Source organism: Salvelinus namaycush, chromosome 3 (assembly GCF_016432855.1).
Source record: "Salvelinus namaycush isolate Seneca chromosome 3, SaNama_1.0, whole genome shotgun sequence".
Classification (NCBI taxonomy): Eukaryota; Metazoa; Chordata; class Actinopteri; order Salmoniformes; family Salmonidae; genus Salvelinus; species Salvelinus namaycush.
In genome coordinates, this window is record NC_052309.1 from 29,615,243 (window position 1) to 29,633,577 (window position 18,335).

The window sequence follows — 18,335 nt, forward strand, 5'->3', positions numbered from 1 at the left end:
ATCAACAAAAAATATTCACGTTCTTGGATTAAGGTTAAAAGTTGGGTAAAAAACAGACGAAATTCCCTTACATTGATTACTTTTTGTAAATCCAATAATTTCCCCACGTTGATTAAACGTCATCACCTTTATTTTTTGTTGAAATGATGTACCAATATTTGCCCAGTGTGTAGATTATTGTAGTCTTTTCTCTGTCTCTGCCTGTGCTTTTCTTTCTTCTCTTTCCTGGCCTGAGGGTCATTGGTCTCTGTTGAAAGTGCCTGGATACAGTCCAAGTCACACTAATGTGACCAGCTGCCAGTCTGCTGCCCGTTTGGAAACATTTTACCCTTGCCATTGCAGTCATAAAAAAGTGTTGCGAAAGTTCACAGACAGCCTTATCGCTGATGGACCAGATCTAACTCTAAACTGTCACTGACCCTTGATTAATTAATCAGAACTGGATGACAGCTGTGTGCAAAGTTTATCCAGTGAATGAGATTTGAAAACACCTTTATTAAAATAAATTAACTGGTATTATAATACAAATGTACAATCTTAGTGACAAAAATGGCATCAGTTATTTTAACAGATTTTATTTTACAATATTAAAATTAATTAATATATGACCCTTCTGTTGAGACAGAGACATTGGGATTTTATATAAATGGAAACTTATTAAATCAGATATACTACCATTATGTAAAACAGTGAGTATAGTCTTTTATATAGGAATCTAGAGGCCTCATAAGTGAGGATACAGTGCACCACCCCATTACATGACATCTCCCTACAAATTCAACCTCTGACGATATGTGATAGGACATTCAACCTTAGGGCAATTCCACAGCTGAGACTCACCTTTTCACTGAACGTGTATGCCAAGCAAAAACCATTGATTGAAAAGTTTAACAAACCATACACCTATATTCAAAAGTCTACTTTTAACAATTGCCACTGAACATTTTACTAAAACACATTTACTTGAGGAACAGTGCAGATGCAAAGTTTGGTTAAATGACAGCAAAATCTCCTTACGTTTTTTATGTCACCACGTTTTCCAAAAACTTCCTGCAGAAGGAATCGGGTGTCAGCTATGATATGACACTTTGAATTTGAAAAAATCTATTTTGGTTATTGAACTACAGTACATGAAGTGGATCAACACCCGGTAACAGAATGATGGTAACAGAATGACATAACGGGTCCTTGATTTGTACTATACAGAAATGCATAATTGTTCATGTCATTCTCTTCATGGTGATGTATCCTAAATAGGTACACAAAGGTAGAAAAATGTAATATCCTCCTTTGCATGTTTGGGTATTATCCTACACACTGGCTATTATACTAATGAGCTCCGCCTCCAAACAAGAACAAATAGAGCACAGTACAGTCCAGTAGATTGTACTGTACTATACTGTACTCTACTTTTCTTTACTAAACTATACTCTACTCCACTCTACTTTTCTTTACTGTACTGTGCTCTACTGCAACTGTTTGTGAGAATTATTGCAGTCATTCTGTTACTGATTTTTTGGTCACTCTGTTACCACTTCGGTAACAGAGTGTTATAATTCATAAACAAAATTGTTATCAGTGAAAACACTAACTGATTGGTAAGTCCATCTCCCGGCTAGCTGAAGAGGTCCATCAGCCACTCCTGGGCTACAATACCTATTTTGCCAATTGGCCTGGAGCCCTTTTACTGCCGGTTCGGAGCCCCACCCATCCTTCACGAGGGGGTTCTTCAACTGGCTACAACGTCGCGACATCCCCTGAATGCCCATCTGCTAGCCTGCTAGCCATGGCCCACTAGCTGTCTAGAGCATATTGGACTGTTAGCTGAAGAGATCCATCGGCTAATTTCTTGGGCCACTATACCTATTTTGCCAATTGGACTGGATCCCTTTACTACACGGAACCCTACTAACCCATCACGACTGGTCTTCCGACGTAACCGCACAAGGAGGCTCCGCACAAGGAGGCTATAACAGACTTCTTCCGTCGCAACTTCCTCTAAGGCCCTTCTGCTAGCTTGCTATCCCCGGCCCGCTAGCTGTCTGAATTGCCGTGTCTCTAGCCAGCCTAACTACTCACTGGACCCCTATGATCACTCGGCTACGCATGCCTCTCCCTAATGTCAATATGCCTTGTCCATTGCTGTTCTGGTTAGTGATTATTGTCTTATTTCACTGTAGAGCCTCTAGCCCTGCTCAATATGCCTTAGCTAACCCTCTAGTTCCACCTCCCACACATGCGGTGACATCACCTGGTTTAAATTATGTTTCTAGAGACAATATCTCTCTCATCATCACTCAATGCCTAGGTTTACCTCAACTGTATTCACATCCTACCATACCTTTGTCTGTACATTATGCCTTGAATCTATTCTATCGCGTCCAGAAACCTGCTCCTTTTACTCTCTGTTCCGAACGTACTAGACGACCAGTTCTGATAGCCTTTAGCCGTACCCTTATCCTACTCCTCCTCTGTTCCTCTGGTGATGTAGAGGTTAATCCAGGCCATGCAGTGCCTAACTCCACTCCTATTCCCCAGGTGATCTCATTTGTTGACTTCTGTAACCGTAAAAGCCTTGGTTTCATGCATGTTAACATTAGAATCCTCCTCCCTAAGTTTGTTTTATTCACTGCTTTATCACACTCTGCCAACCCGGATGTCCTAGCCGTGTCTGAATCCTGGCTTAGGAAGACCACCAAAACCCCAGAAATGTCCATTCCTAACTATACCATTTTCCGACTAGATAGAACTGCCAAAGGGGGCGGAGTTGCAATCTACTGCAGAGATAGGCTGCAGAGTTCTGTCTTACTATCCAGGCCTGTACCCAAACAATTTGAGCTTCTACTTTTAAAAATCCACCTTTCCAGAAATAAGTCTCTCACTGTTGCCGCTTGCTATAGACCACCCTCTGCCCCTGGCTGTGCACTGGACACCATATGTGAATTGATTGCCCCCCATCTATCTTCAGAGCTCGTGCTGCTAGGTGACCTAAACTGGGACATGCTTAACACCCCAGCCATCCTACAATCTAAGCTTGATGCCCTCAATCTCACACAAATTATCAATGAACCTCCCAGGTACAACCCCAAATCCGTAAACACGGGCACCCTCATAGATATCATCCTAACCAACTTGCCCTCCAAATACATCTCTGCTGTTTTCAACCAAGATCTCAGCGATCACTGCCTCATTGCCTGTATCCATAATGGGTCCGCGGTCAAACGTCCACCCCTCATCACTGTCAAACGCTCCCTAAAACACTTCAGCGAGCAGGCCTTTCTAATCGACCTGGCCCGGGTATCCTGGAAGGATATTGACCTCATCCCGTCAGTAGAGGATGCCTAGTTATTCTTTAAACGTGCCTTCCTCACCATCTTATATAAGCATGACCCATTCAAAAAATGTAGGACCAGGAACAGATATAGCCCTTGGTTTACTCCAGACCACGAAAACATCCTGTGGCATACTGCATTAGCATCGAATAGCCCCTGTGATATGCAACTTTTCAGGGAAGTTAGGAACCAATATACACAGGCAGTTAGGAAAGCTAAGGCTAGCTTTTTCAAATTTGCATCCTGTAGCACAAACTTAAAAAGGTTCTGGGACACTGTAAAGTCCATGGAGAATAAGAGCACCGAAATTGTTGCAACCCCTATTACTAGCCTGTTCAACCTCTCTTTCGTATCATCTGAGATTTCCAAAGATTGGAAAGCTGCCGCGGTCATAGCCCTCTTCAAAGGGGGAGACACACTAGACCCAAACTGCTACAGACCTATATCTATCCTACCCTACCCTTCTAAGGTCTTCGAAAGCCAAGTTAACAAACAGATTACCGACCATTTCGAATCCCACTGTACCTTCTCCGCTATGCAATCTGGTTTCAGAGCTCGTCATGGGTGCACCTCAGCCACGCTCAAGGTCCTAAATTATATCATAACCACCATCGATAAGAGACAATACTGTGCAACCGTTTTCATCGACCTGGCCAAGGCTTTCAACTCTGTCAATCACCACACTCTTATCGGCAGATTCAACAGCCTCGTTTTCTCAAATGACTGCCTCGCCTGCTTCACCAACTACTTCTCTAATAGAGTTCAGTATGTCAAATCGGAGGGGTTCAATTGAACAGGGTTCAATTCTCGGGCCGACTCTCTTCTCTGTATACATCAATGATGTCGCTCTTGCTGCTGGTGATTCTCCAATTCCACCTCTACGCAGACGACACCATTCTGTATACTTCTGGCTCTTCTATGGACACTGTGTTAACTAACCTCCAGACGAGCTTCAATGCCATACAACTCTCCTTACGTGGCCTCCAATTGCTCTTAAATGCAAGTTAAACTAAATGCATGCTCTTCAACCGATCGCTGCCCGCACCTGCTCGCCCGTCCAGCACCACTACTCTGGACGGTTCTGACTTAGAATATGTGGACAACTACAAATACCTAGGTGTCTGGTTAGACTGTAAACTCTCCTTCCAGACTCACAATAAGCATCTCCAATCCAAAATTAAATCTAGAATCGACTTCCTATTTCCTAACAAGGCATCCTTCACTCACGCTGCCAAACATACCCTTGTAAAACTGACCATCCTACCGATCCTCGATTTCGGCGATGTCATTTACATAATAGCCTACAACACTCTACTCAACAAACTGGATTCAGTCTATCATAGTGCCATCCGTTTTGTCACCAAAGCCCCATATACTACCCACCACTGCGACCTGTATGCTCTCGTTGGCTGGCCCTCGCTTCATACTCGTCGCCAAACCCACTGGCTCCAGGTCATCTACAAGTCTTTGCTAGGTAAATCCCCGCCTTATCTCAGCTCACTGGTCACCATAGCAGCACCCACCCGTAGCACTCGCTCCAGCAGGTATATTTCACTGGTCACCCCCAAAGCCAATTCCTCCTTTGGCCACCTTTCCTTCCAGTTCTCTGCTGCCAATGACTGGAACGAACTGCAAAAATCACTGAAGCTGGAGACTCATATCTTCCTCACTAACTTTAAGCACCAGCTGTCAGAGCAGCTCACTGATCACTGATCACTGCACCTGTACATAGCCCATCTGTAAATAGCCCATCCAACTACCTCATCCCCATACTGTATTTATTTATTTATCTTGCTCCTTTGCACCCCAGTATCTCTACTTGCACATTCATCTTTTGCACATCTATCACTCCAGTGTTTAATTGCTATATTGTAATTACTTCGCCACCATGGCCTACTTATTGCCTTACCTCCCTTATCTTACCTCATTTGCACACACTGTACATAGGCTTTTTCTACTGTATTATTGACTGTGTTTGTTCATTCCATGTGTAACTCTGTGTTGTTGTATGTGTCAAACTGCTTTGCTTTATCTTGGCCAGGTCGCAGTTGTAAATGAGAACTTGTTCTCAACTAGCCTACCTGGTTGAATAAAGGTGAAATAACATTTTTAATTTTAAAATAAGTAGTGGCTCTTAGCTTTCGTTTGACAATTTGATATGCTCCTCCTATAAACTGCACATGTTGGTGCTCATGGGTCTTTTTACATGGAAATAACCCTTACACAAGTCTCAAATCTCCCTGACAGATGTCACTTCAAATCCTCTTGACAGATGTCTCGGGAATAAGTGAAGAAATGTGGCTCTCGGATAATTATACTAGTCCCCTGTTACCTTGTCCTGAGGAATGGAAAATGCATGTAGGCTACCATCTGAAAGAATTGGGCATATTGAGCGCTTAAACAGTGTACATTTATGCATTTTTTTAAAAACACAGATTTTTTTATATTTTGTAAAATATCTGCAGACATTACATTTTTCTTAAGATGGGAAATAAGTAAATAAGTGTGGGATGGGCACATACTCAATACAGTGGTTTACATGAAGGGAAATATCCATATCCATATCCATATCATATTACATGTCCATATCAATTCATTGGTTTGCTTGTCTTCTGTAGTTTGGTCTGGATCCTTCAGTTGGTTATGGCAGTAAAGGTTTATCTGTTTGAGGAAAGTCAAGTGAGAGGATTTGGTGGTGCAACGCCAAAGGTGGTTTGGAAGCCTCTCTCGCCTCTCTTTCCTCTCCTTCTCCTCCCCTCTCTTTTCTCTCCCTCTACCCTCTCTCTCTCACTCCTGGTTGTGAGTTCTGCTCAGACGAAGCTAAGGTGTTGGTCCTCTGGCACTCCGTACTTGCCCTTGTGCTCCTCAAACAGCTGGCTGAGTTCTTCTGTGTAGAGCTGATGGAGGGCATCCAGCTCCTCCACTGTGGGCTTTTCATTCTTCTCCACTCTGATTGGTCGTCCCACTGTGTAGAGGTCAAAGGGTATGCATGATGATATCACGTTCAAATATAGGTTACTGTAGTAGTGCATAACGCACAAAAATGTATTTGCTTTTTGGATATGATTTTTATTGAAGGTATTTGTTTAACATAATATGATGGCATTTTCAAGTGGGGATTGCCAAATAGATGTACACAGTGCCAGCCACTGTTGCTGAGAGGTTGCAGCCAACTGACGCAATCAAACTATCTAGCAAGTCAAATATATCCAATGGGCAAATGTGTCCCTCTCTGCCAGATAGTTTACTGCCAAAAACAAAAATTGCCTTTGCAACATAGTCCCTTTAAGCTAGAGAAAAGGATAAATAAATTGGGTAGATATAGTGGACAGCTACTGATAACCCCTCTGGCTTCAACTGGCAAGGCCCAACATTTCTAAAACCTTGCTTAGAGTTATCTGGTCTACTTAACTATGAAATTGGAACATTGTCCTAGGCATTAATTCAGAGTGACAGTGAAGATCAGACAGTGACTCACCCACAGTGTTGATGGGCTTCCTGTAGGGCATGATACCAAAGCTGTACTGGAAGATGCCCCGCGCATGGAAGAGAGGCAGAGAGATACCCATGATGCTCTGCAGCTTGTCCTGAATCCAGCGGAGACAGGTGCCTCGAGGGTTCTCCACCTGGTCAAACAACTCGTTCTCTCCAAAGGAGAAGACTGGCACCAGATGGGCACTATAGAGGGAATAGGTGGAGGAGAGGAGATGCGGAGAGGGGTGGAAGAGAGGTGAGGTGAGTTGAGACAGAAGTTTGGCCTTCAGTTTTGTTACGGTCATCTCTATGAGTTTGTAAGGTACAGTATATTTGTAGAACGCAGACCCATGCAGTTTCCATTTCACTACTAGGTGTTGAAGTTATTCCTAAACTATTCTACTATTTATGAAATTCATAAGCAGTCATGTAAAACACGTGATTTGAGCAAGCTTTGTGTATCCCACAAAATAAGTTATGAGCTACTGTAGCTGGACTTGCTGTATAACCAGCAAAGTCAAGGGAAAACTGAATTGTGTAACACTGGTGTCACTTGACTCGTCCCTCTGCATGTCATACAGTGCTTGCACGCACCCAATAGAAATTCCCAAAGGGCTTACACAAGTCACTATTTCAGGAAGCTGCCCACAAGTACACACTGTACATATTCATATCAAACTATGATGAAGTGATTGATACAATTGAAGTCACTTGTGCAACCATGAGAGTAGTTATAAGATTTCATCAGAGACAAAGATAATAAAATGTCCTCCTTCCCCTCTGGCACTGGTCTTACCCATGTTCCATTGCCAGTTTGACAAAACCTTTCTTATTGGCCAAGAGAATGGTGAAAGCGCCAGGGCGTGCGTCCAGGGCCTCGGGGGCTCCTCCCACTGCTATAACAACAGCATTCCCACCTCCCTGTCGACGTAACAGATAGCTGGCACTCTCCTTGTCCGAGGGAATCAGACCTGGGAAACACATTAGACACACAGGTCAGGTGTTCGTAACAGTGGGGGGAAAGTTTGGTACACTATTCTTCACTGTCGAACGATGATCAAACTCAAAGATGTTAATTTGCATCATGCTGGTTGTCCCCAATCAATCAATCAACTAGTGAATCCGATGTATTTATATTACCCTCTTGTCTTTACAGCAACATACACTGAGTATACCAAACATTCAGAACACCCTCTGAATGGCACACATACAAAATCCATGTCTCAATTGTCTAAAGGCTTAAAAATCCTTCTTTAACTGGTCTCCTTCCCTTCATCTACACTGATTAAAGTGGATTTAACAAGTGACATCAATAAGGGATGATAGCTTTTCACCTGGATTCACCTGGTCAGTCTATGTCATGGAAAGAGTTCTTAATGTTTTTTATACTGTATGTCAAAGTGTTTCACAGTAACCCGGCCTTGACCTAAACCCAACCCCACTAACCTGCCATCATGATGTAGTCTCTGAAGAAGGGGGCTCTGAACCAGAGAGGCAGCATCAGCAGGAAGCTGTCAAGGCCAGGGAACAGCTTCCTGAAACCTGTAGCGTACGTACAGAAGTTAATGAAGGCTCCAGCCACCAGCACCCCATGGGGATGGAAACCAAGGATATAGTTCTTCCCGGGGTCCAAGTCTGCTGTCTTCACCAGCTGCAACACACAGGGGATTCACTTGTGAATTCAATAGTCATAATAGTTATGTAGTTATGTACTATACAGTAAACAGGGTGCATCACATTCATTTCTAAATCTGAATCTTTGTGAGAGATTTTCTGAAACGTTTCAAAGATATATTGAATCTCTAGGAAGCCTATGAATTGACTTCCAGGTATTTGGCCTATATCTTCATGTCATGTGTATCTTCATCACATGTCACCTGTGTGAGTTCTAGTTGTTGTTCGCCTGCCTCCACAGGGGCTGTGAGTAGAGACTATCCTGCCTCTAACCAGTATCAACCAGTGTCGCCTGTCTCTTTGCACGGGCAGATAGGAGATAAACAGGAGGAAGGATCATGCCTGTTGTCTCCCTTGATAGGATGGTCACAGGTCACTGGATGGGGGCAAAGTTTCTTGTTAGCTAGCCATATGCCGGGAATGTTATGCCCATACATGTCAAACCAAAGCTGCTAAAAACACTTTTTGTATCGACCTCAGTGTTTGAGATTAGCAGACCAAGGCCAATGAGCTCCAATAATCAAGTCCACACCTATTAGTTATAGGGCTACGCTAACCTCTTACTAGCAAAGCAAGGGTAGTCATAGTAAACACTAAGCAGGCTTTGGGTGGGCTGCATTGACTTAATGGATTGAGATGATTCATTCAAGGACGAACCACCAATTGTTAATAACCCGTTTGACCTTCTCTCGTTCCTTCTCTTGTTTGTCTGTAATCCTCTGTCTAATCATGAGATTTTGCTGTTTCCAAAACCAGATTACAGAATTAGTCAAACTCTAAGACTAAATATGCCAATAATATTTCTGATTCTGTTGTCTGGGGCCATGCAGTCATCGGATGTCTGGGGGTATTTGGCTGACCCCAATATCTCAGCATGGGGAATGCATGTTTGGGAGTGTACTGAATGTATATTGGGGAATGAAGCTTTATCAAAGTTTGGCTTATTGGCCAACAAAGATGTCGTATGAGTGAGAATGGAGCTCTAGTCATGGGTTGCCATAGAGATAACACTGGCCAATTATTTAATGACCACAAATTATTTTGGTCTGTACTGGAGACAGCCTCTATTTGTATTAGCTCCTGTTCCTCCATGTTTACAAACAGAATGGGTGTCCACTCCTATGCCCGCTGATACGGTGAACCCATTTTTCACATAATCTCCCACTCATGCTTGATATACAGTAACCTACATTATATTTAACTCTACCATTTGAACTCAGCAGAGGTTTTAGGCATGCTGTTGGATTTTGGCTTGGAGTTGGGTTCAAACATGACGAAAAGTGTATACATTCTCCAAATTCAAAGTGATGAGAGGAGTCAGTGTCTATAAACTGTAGTCACATGTTTTCAGTTTGCATGTCGGGGTGCAGGCGGAGGAAATGACGCTGTCATTAGGGATGGTAGTGGAGAACCAGACCTCAGTAAAAGCGATAACACCCTCTGAAGGACACTGCTCTGTTCAGACTAACATTTGCTCTTTATTCCAGCCTTAATAATGCATGAAGTCAGATGCTCAGTTGGCACTTAGGGGATAATACAAGGGAAATTACATTCCAGGTTTGAAGAAGTGATCTTTGTTTGATACTTGGTATCTGGTTGTGTATCTTTCCTTGAGAAATTAAGGAAAGTCCATATGAACTAACGATGATGATGCTCGTTCACTGTAAATTCCCTTGTGGAATCGATCTGTGTAAATTCACCATGTGGCATTCAGAACCAATTCATGTTTTGCTTGAGGGAGACATTACTCTCTCTAATACAGTTTTTCTCAGTGGTGTAGTGGTCATAAACCCACTTATTTTTTTCTGCGTCCATTGCGTATACTCACTTCTTAATCCCCATGATGCATATCAAAGTAGTGTAGTGGAGGCATACACCATATAAATGATTAAGGTTGATGGAACAGATCAGAATGTTTAGCTTAAAATGTTGATAAACTATACATTTCTTTACATTTTAGGCGCAGCAATGTGCACACGGCGGTAGGCCTACATGCAAATATTCCAAAAAGCAAATTTGCAGGAAAACACCATTCTAAAATGTGCACCACACATGCAAACGGTTTCATGGACAGAGATGGAAATATCATTAGAAATTTAGAAAGAGGGAAGATCTAAAGATGCAGCAACTATCATGGGTTGCTAATGTGACTAGGATAATAGGATAATGCCTTTGGCTGCTAGACAATGAAAGAAAGTTAACAGAAAACCAATAGAACGCATCCGAGGAAGTCTTTATAAAATAATTGCCTCTATAGGCTACTTTGAAGCAAGTTAAGAAAAATATAGCAATCCTAGCCGTCTTCTGGTAGATGGAAAGGCTTTCCCAAAAACCTTCTCAATAAAATGGAAACTAGCTACAAACTAGCCTATGCCTACCTGATAGAATGATATCATGATTATTTGCATCAATCCAGTGGCCATTCGTTTTGCAAACTCAATTTTACAAAAACACCACACTTGAATTAAAGGGTAACTACACTCTACAGTTCATACATTTTCCCCAGACCACAAAAGTGGTCTCTGGATGTGGTTTAAACATTGTTATGGACTTAGAACATCTAATGTTGTTTTTCTATTAAAAAGTGTGACTAAGAGTGAAAACCTGAAAAATAATATGCAATGTGCCTACTTGCACAGTACAGCTTGGGTTGGGATTTATAATTTCAGGACATTCAGAAAGTGTCACTGTTTCTCATATAACTTTTCTCACAGGGCGCCTTTCCTTCGCCGGGCAGACCTTATGGGAAATTTTGTACAACCATTTTTTGGATCTGTGTTAAAACGTCTCTATAGCAAAACAGCAATGATCAAATGCTCAAATACATTTACAGAACTTCTGATAATTTTCTTGCCTTTGTACCCGAGTTGAATATCTAACGCCCCCTTTTGCAAAACTAAATTCAAATGTCATGAGTGAATACAAAATTCACTGATAAGTGCTTTCTTCACAGAATATTAACACATTGTTTTCATTAGAAGATAAATGTGTGCAATTGTTTACAGCATTCTGTAACTACTGTGCACAAAGGTCTGAAATCTTCTCATCATTCATACCATGTACAATATAGGGAAATATCTAGGCAATGAGGACTGCCTAATTTCTGTGATATCTTTTTAAAAGTTGGGTTACTCCTAAGTACAAGCATTTCGCTACACTCGCATTAACATCTGCTAACCATGTGTATGTGACCAATAAAATTTGATTTGATTTGATCATCTCCAACATTGATAACTTTGAAAATCGATAACATTGTTCCAAGAAATGCTTAAATGTGATTGAGAAAAACTGTCAAACATATTTGCCTTAATACAAATCTGTCTGTAAACTCAATAACCAAATGAAAAAATACTAGTTTACTATAGAATACAACAGTACTTACTACAGAATGTAATAAACTGTAGTATACTATACTACACACTGTAGTCTCCTTCGATTATGTGTAGTACTTATTATAGAATGTTATAGTATATTGCAGAATACTATAGTAAATACTACAGTATTATCTGCATAAAAACACTAGTAAATACTACAGTCTGCAAAAACATTACACTTTAACTATAGCAAATACTACAGTATTTATTTTGCATAGCCCCTCTCATTCCCCACCCCCATATCGCAATTTGTGCCACTCATACAGTAAGTGAGAAACCTACATGCCAAGTATAGACCATATATTGTGTTCCGTACTGGTTATAGAAAAGAACAGAAGCCTTGAACTAGCCGTTCAAACTGCAGTCCTACATACCAACAAGTGAAGTAAAAAATGTGCTCTTTCAGTATTTCTCCAGTAAGGAGAAAGACGTGGCCTTGGGAAAACACTGGACACACAGGAAAGGTGATGGTAAGGACACACTGTGCTAAGTACAACAGTACAAGAGATAAGCATCCTATCAAGAAAGATATCAGACTCACTGATAACAACAGATACAGTATAATTCATAGCAAGTCTCTTGCCCTAGTATCACTGTTTTTCCTATAATCACTTTTTTTGAAGAACTTAGCTAGTATTCCATTTTCTGTACCATTTCATGTAACAGTAAAAGCAGATAACTATTATAACTAATAGAAAAGATAATGGGATATTAACATAAAAATGAACAATTTGATGAGCATGCTTTGTTACATGTTTACAATGAAGGTTTACATTGGTATGTCCCACTTAGACTGTCCTTGGAAATTTAAACGCATCTCTGAATAAGATAAACACTACATTTATCTGAGGCTGATTTCTAGGTCATCTGAAAATACCAATTGTATCTTTGATTACAATGATCAATAGAAGCTTTAAAGAAAGAGACTCAGTTCAAGCGAAAAAATAGTTCTATATCAAATCAAATTTGTCACATACACGTGTTTAGCAGATGTTATTGCGGGTGTAGCGAAATGCTTGTGTTGCTAGAGCTAACGAAACACAAAAACACAAAATACTGCAAAGTTTTCTAAGAGCTAGAACATTTTACATTTTAGTCATTTAGCAGACGCTCTTATCCAGAGCGACTTACAGTAGAGTGCATACATTTTATTACATTTTTTTATTTTATTTTTACATTTTTTACATTTCATTACATTTTACATACTGCGACAAGGATATCCCTACTGGCCCTCCCTAACCCGGACGACGCTATGCCAATTGTGCGTCGCCCCACGGACCTCCCGGTTGCGGCCGGCCCAGCCTGGGCGCGAACCCAGAGACTCTGGTGGCGCAGCTAGCACTGCGATGCAGTGCCCTAGACCACTGCGCCACCCGGGAGGCTAGAAGCACGGCTAGAAGCACGGCACGGCTAGAAGCACGGCTAGAAGCACGGCGCGGCTAGAAGCACGGCTAGAAGCACGGGAGAACTGTCGGCTCCATTTTTATTTCTGTCAGAATCATGGATTTAACAATGGCAAAGAATTTATAATTACTCATGTGACCCGATTGAAACTTTGAAATAGTTTATAGTAGATAACAAAGTTCTGCATTGTAACTGGAAGGAGAAATACACTGCTGAGCCATTTTGTTGTTGATGTTCACATGCTTATCAGTGCTTATCAGTACAGAACAAAGTGTAAATTCTGACCACGGGCAAGAGCGTGGACCCATCTCAGCAGAGACAGTTCTTAGGATAAGACCATTGATGATCAAATAAATTCCAATTTACATCTCTCAGCTGAACTTGTCTCTCTATGCACAATCCATATTCCACCACTAGATGGAGACATCAACCAGCAACAGCTGTGGAAGGGCCCATCCCTCCCTCGTGTCAAAAAACATGCACTGACCTGGGCCCTGCTCTTTTATTGATAAGCCCCCTAAATAATACAGACACAAACACTCATATGTATTTTTCTGGCATCACTCCTAAGCTGAGACCTGACAAAGAATGAGATCTGACAGCAAATGAGCCAATTACAGTGGGATCAGAATGGGCAGCAGGAGGATGTGGCCATCATGCGGAGGGAGCATACATACCTCCACACAATGAGAGACCTCATTCTATAATTGGCATTATCAGTTGTGCTGTCTGGCTGGGCCCTGCCTGCTCCTGTATAGAGATAAGGGCTGAGGAGCCACTGCCAGATCGCTGGACTCATCCGCTGCGGAGGGCTCTAGCCTCCAGTCCAAATAACACAGGGGGGATTTGAGATGAGGATGATAGAGTTTACTGGTAGCAAGAGATGTTGGAGATACTGCCTGACCTCTAACCAATAAATTGAATAAAGGACTTTACATCTCCATAGTATATGCACTCCCACAGAGAATGTATGAGAATTGTCTGTATTTATATGAAACATGTATTCTCAACTGAACATTAAAAAAAGGACAACTCTACACTACAGTTCTGACTGAGTATTGTCATCAGCAGCTCGCAGTAAAATCAGTAAAATCTGTAAAGTCAGTAAAGTCATCCCACCTTGACAGGGAAGTAGTCCCTCATGTAGTCCCAGACACGTAGATGGCACAGGAAGTGGAACTTGCGGCCCCCCTTAGACGGCGTTTCCCAGTCGACGAAAAACCAACAGGCATACAGCACGCTGATCAGCCAGAACCGCGTGAACATCAACACAAGGAACATCATGATGCAGCATGGAGCTGGAGTAAGACGACCAATACAGAGAGCCAGACAGACAGAGACACATAAACATTAGTCAACTGGGAATATTAGTGTTAAAAATCTATTTCACAGAAATGGAATACATGTATTTAGTTTTCTATGTGATTTGGTCGTTTATATGAGAAAAACAGTGGAAGTGCGGCAGTCTATAAGTTGGGGTGCCTTGAGGTTGATAGAGCAGCTTTATGAGGTGAAGGGCACTGCACTATTAGGTTACAACTTAACCTGCTGACGCACTGAGCAGCAGAGGGACAGGGATAGAGAGAGAGGGACAGGGAAGAGAGAAAAAGCTAGGGAGGGGTAGAGAGAGAGAGACCTTCTAAGCAAACCAAGAATTGTACTACAACTCAAGCCATGAGTTTGACCACATGACTTGAACAGATTAACCAATAACTAGGACCCAGAGTTTCTTGGTCATGAAAAACCAATACCAAGCAGTGAGTTCCCTCTTGTCCACTAGGTACCACTGATGTATCCAATCCCTCTATGGGAGAATAAAAAGTGTGGATGGCCTAATGGACAAATCTATTGTGACACACACTGGCATGATATCATGCACGGAAGACCATGGAGGTGTCTCCACTGTCTAACACATGTTATGTAAGAGTTAGTAAAGAGTAACTTAAGGCAGTGTCTTCTGCATGCACTTTCTTTGGTCCGTTTCAGGCACAACTCCATGGGCTCAAGGAAGTCAGCCAGCAGTGAGCCTGCCTGGCAACTCTCATAGAATTCAATTTCAGCTTCTCCACACCGAGCAACCCATTAAATAAACAAAACTATACACAAGCCTCCCCACTTGTTACGCAATGAGGAAGAAAGACTAACTAACACCGTTGCACAGCACACAGACACACATAGACAGGTCAGGACAAACAGAGCAGAGACACAGACACTCACCCAGGCCGAGAAAGGAAAAGACCCACTGCAGCACTGAGGCCATCTGCAGTCTCCTGGTTAGTGGCAAGTCAGTAGGGGCAAATTGGATCTTCATGGTGAGGAACTGGAGAGAGCCGAGAGCTAGGCAGTGCAGGCAGATGGGAGGGTGAGGTCTGGGACTAGTACACCCAGGAGAGGAGTGAACAAAGTGGGTACAAAGTCTGCCTCTCTCCCTCTTTCTTTAGTCTTCTTATCGTTTTATCTCTGTAATCCTTTCAATGAATGGGTTGATTACTCAATCCATATCTATAGCTTCAAGAACTTTGATCTTGCTGTTACTGAGCAGCTTTAAATGCCCTTCACTTTGAACAATAAACAAAGTAAAGTTATTGTACAGTGAGCTGTCAGCAACAATAGTGTTAAATTTATATTATCTATTTATAGATACTGCATACTTTGACAGCCTGTAGCCAATCAATATCCAGATTAGTTTTCCATTAAGTGTGTTGTCTTCTGGTGATTGAAACTCTTGATGTTCTGCTGTTCACCAATCAGTGCTCAGCCCCAATACGTTTTATCCAGGTGCTTATAAAAGGGTTTTGAGCAGTTGATTCACATTTTAGTCACTTAGCAGACACTCTTATCCAGAACGTCTTACAGGAGCAATTAGAGTTAAGTGCCTTGCTCAAGGGCACAGACAGATTCTTCACTTAGTAGGTGTGGGGATTCAAACCAGCGACTTTTTGGTTACTGGCCCAACGCACCCTAAAGAGAGATTAGCCCTGTGCTATCAATCTTTCTTTTCGGTGGTTTATATGATGAATTATTGGAAAAAAAAGGCAAAAGTTAGTTGAATTTCTAATGCATTATCACTATGCTTTCAACAATCTAAAAGTACAACCAAATTTCAATGGAAAAACAATGTCTGATTTTTGGTTTAGTTGTTACTCAAGATTTCTGCACAGATTATTAAAGCAATTGTGAAGATCTCCACCGACCTAAGATGACCTATGCATGCTATCTTGAATATGCATGCTTTATATGATTATATAAGAATACGTTTATAGTTACAGTAACCTCAAAATGTGGCCATGGGTAAGTTACCCATTTTGAGGTTGAATGTTAAATTAGTTTGTAAGATAGCCTTAACTTTAGGCCATTCACTGTATTAAAAAAGTAATATTGAATTGTGTTTTGTTGACAACACAATTTAAAGGATATGTACAGTTGAAGTTGGAAGTTAACATACACCTTAGCCAAATACATTTAAACTCAGTTTCACAATTCCTGACATTTAATCCTAGTAAAAATTGTTGTTTTAGGATCACCACTTTATTTTAAGAATGTGAAATGTCAGAATAATAGTAGAGAGAATGATTTATTTCAGCTTTATTTCTTTCATCACATTCCCAGTGGGTCAGACGTTTATATACACTCAATTAGTGTTTGGTAGCATTGCCTTTAAATTGTTTAACTTGGGTCAAACGTTTCAGGTAGCCATCCAAAAGCTTCCCACAATAAGTTGGGTGAATTTTGGCCCATTCCTCCTGACAGAGCTGGTGTAACTGAGTCAGGTTTGTAGGCCTCCTTGCTCGCACACGCTTTTTCAGTTCTTCCAACAAATTTTCTATAGAATTGAGGTCAGGACTTTGTGATGGCTACTCCAATACCTTGACTTTGTTGTCCTTAAGCCATTTAGCCACAACTTTGGAAGTATGCTTGGGGTCATTGTCCATTTGGAAGACCCATTTACGACCAAGCTTTAACCTCCTGACTGATATCTTGAGATGTTGCTTCAATATATCCACATCATTTTCCTACCTCATGATGCCATCTATTTTGTGAAGTGCACCAGTCCCTCTTGCAGCAAAGCACCCCCACAACATGATGCTGCCACCCACGTGCTTCACGGTTGGGATGGTGTTCTTCAGCTTGCAAGCATCCCCCTTTTTCCTCCACAATGGTCATTATGGCCAAACAGTTCTATTTTTGTTTCATCAGACCAGAGGACATTTCTCCAAAAAGTACGATATTTGTCCCCATGTGCAGTTGCAAACTGTAGTCTGCCTTTTTTCTGGCGGTTTTGGTGCAGTGGCTTCTTCCTTGCTGAGCGGCCTTTCAGGTGATGTCGATATAGAACTCGTTTTACTGTGGATATAGATACTTTTGTACCTGGTTCCTCCAGCATCTTCACAAGGTCCTTTGCTGTTGTTCTGGGATTGATTTGCACTTTTCGCACCAAAGTACGTTCATCTCTAGGAGACAGAACGCGTCTCTTCCTGAGCGGTATGACGGCTGCGTGGTCCCATGGTGTTTATACTTGCGTACTATTGTTTGTACAGATGAACGTTGTACCTTTAGGCGTTTGGAAATTGCTCCCAAGGATGAACCAGACTTGTGGAGGTCTACATTTTTATTCTGAGGTCTTGGCTGATTTCTTTTGATTTTCCCATGATGTGAAGCAAAGAGGCACTGAGTTTGAAGGTAGGCCTTGAAATACATCCACAGGTACACCTCCAATTGACTCAAATGATGTCAATCAGCCTATCAGAAGCTTCTAAAGCCATGACATCATTTTCTGGAATTTTCCAAGCTGTTTAAAGGCACAGTCAATTTAGTTTATGTAAACTTCTGACCCACTGGTATTGTGATACAGTGAATTATAAGTGAAATAATCTGTCTGTAAACAATTGTTGGAAAAATGACTTGTGTCATGCAGTTCCAGCAGAGGCACTGGCTTGATCCCATTCTTCAATTTATTTTTGGAGATGTGAATCCAACATAATTAGTTTCAAAAGGATATTGAAGTGTGTTTGCCTGTCAACAAAACCAAATATCAACATTTGAAGGAGATTTATCTTCTGCTTGGATATTTCCATCA

General features: G+C 41.6%; 1 protein-coding gene across 1 annotated transcript; it reads right to left on the reverse strand.

Annotated features, from left to right (window-relative positions):
- Positions 1-5,736: 5,736 nt before the first annotated feature.
- Positions 5,737-15,741, reverse strand: mogat2 (monoacylglycerol O-acyltransferase 2). The gene is made up of 6 exons (XM_038988933.1): positions 15,476-15,741; positions 14,378-14,556; positions 8,253-8,457; positions 7,603-7,777; positions 6,811-7,010; positions 5,737-6,297 (listed from the first exon to the last, which is right to left on the reverse strand). Exons 1-6 carry the CDS (start codon positions 15,567-15,569, stop codon positions 6,143-6,145), a joined length of 1,008 nt encoding a protein of 335 aa, XP_038844861.1. The 5' UTR covers positions 15,570-15,741; the 3' UTR covers positions 5,737-6,142.
- Positions 15,742-18,335: the final 2,594 nt, after the last annotated feature.

Bases quoted from the DNA above. Each gene is read 5' to 3' on its own strand.
- mogat2 (XM_038988933.1), bottom strand. From the start codon at position 15,569: ATGAAGATCCAATTTGCCCCTACTGACTTGCCACTAACCAGGAGACTG. The intron at 7,778-8,252 runs GTTAGTGGGGTT...TGTGTTTCCCAG, and splicing joins AGACTACATCATGATGGCAG to GTCTGATTCCCTCGGACAAG. The intron at 6,298-6,810 runs GTGAGTCACTGT...ACCTCTACACAG, and splicing joins GAAGCCCATCAACACTGTGG to TGGGACGACCAATCAGAGTG.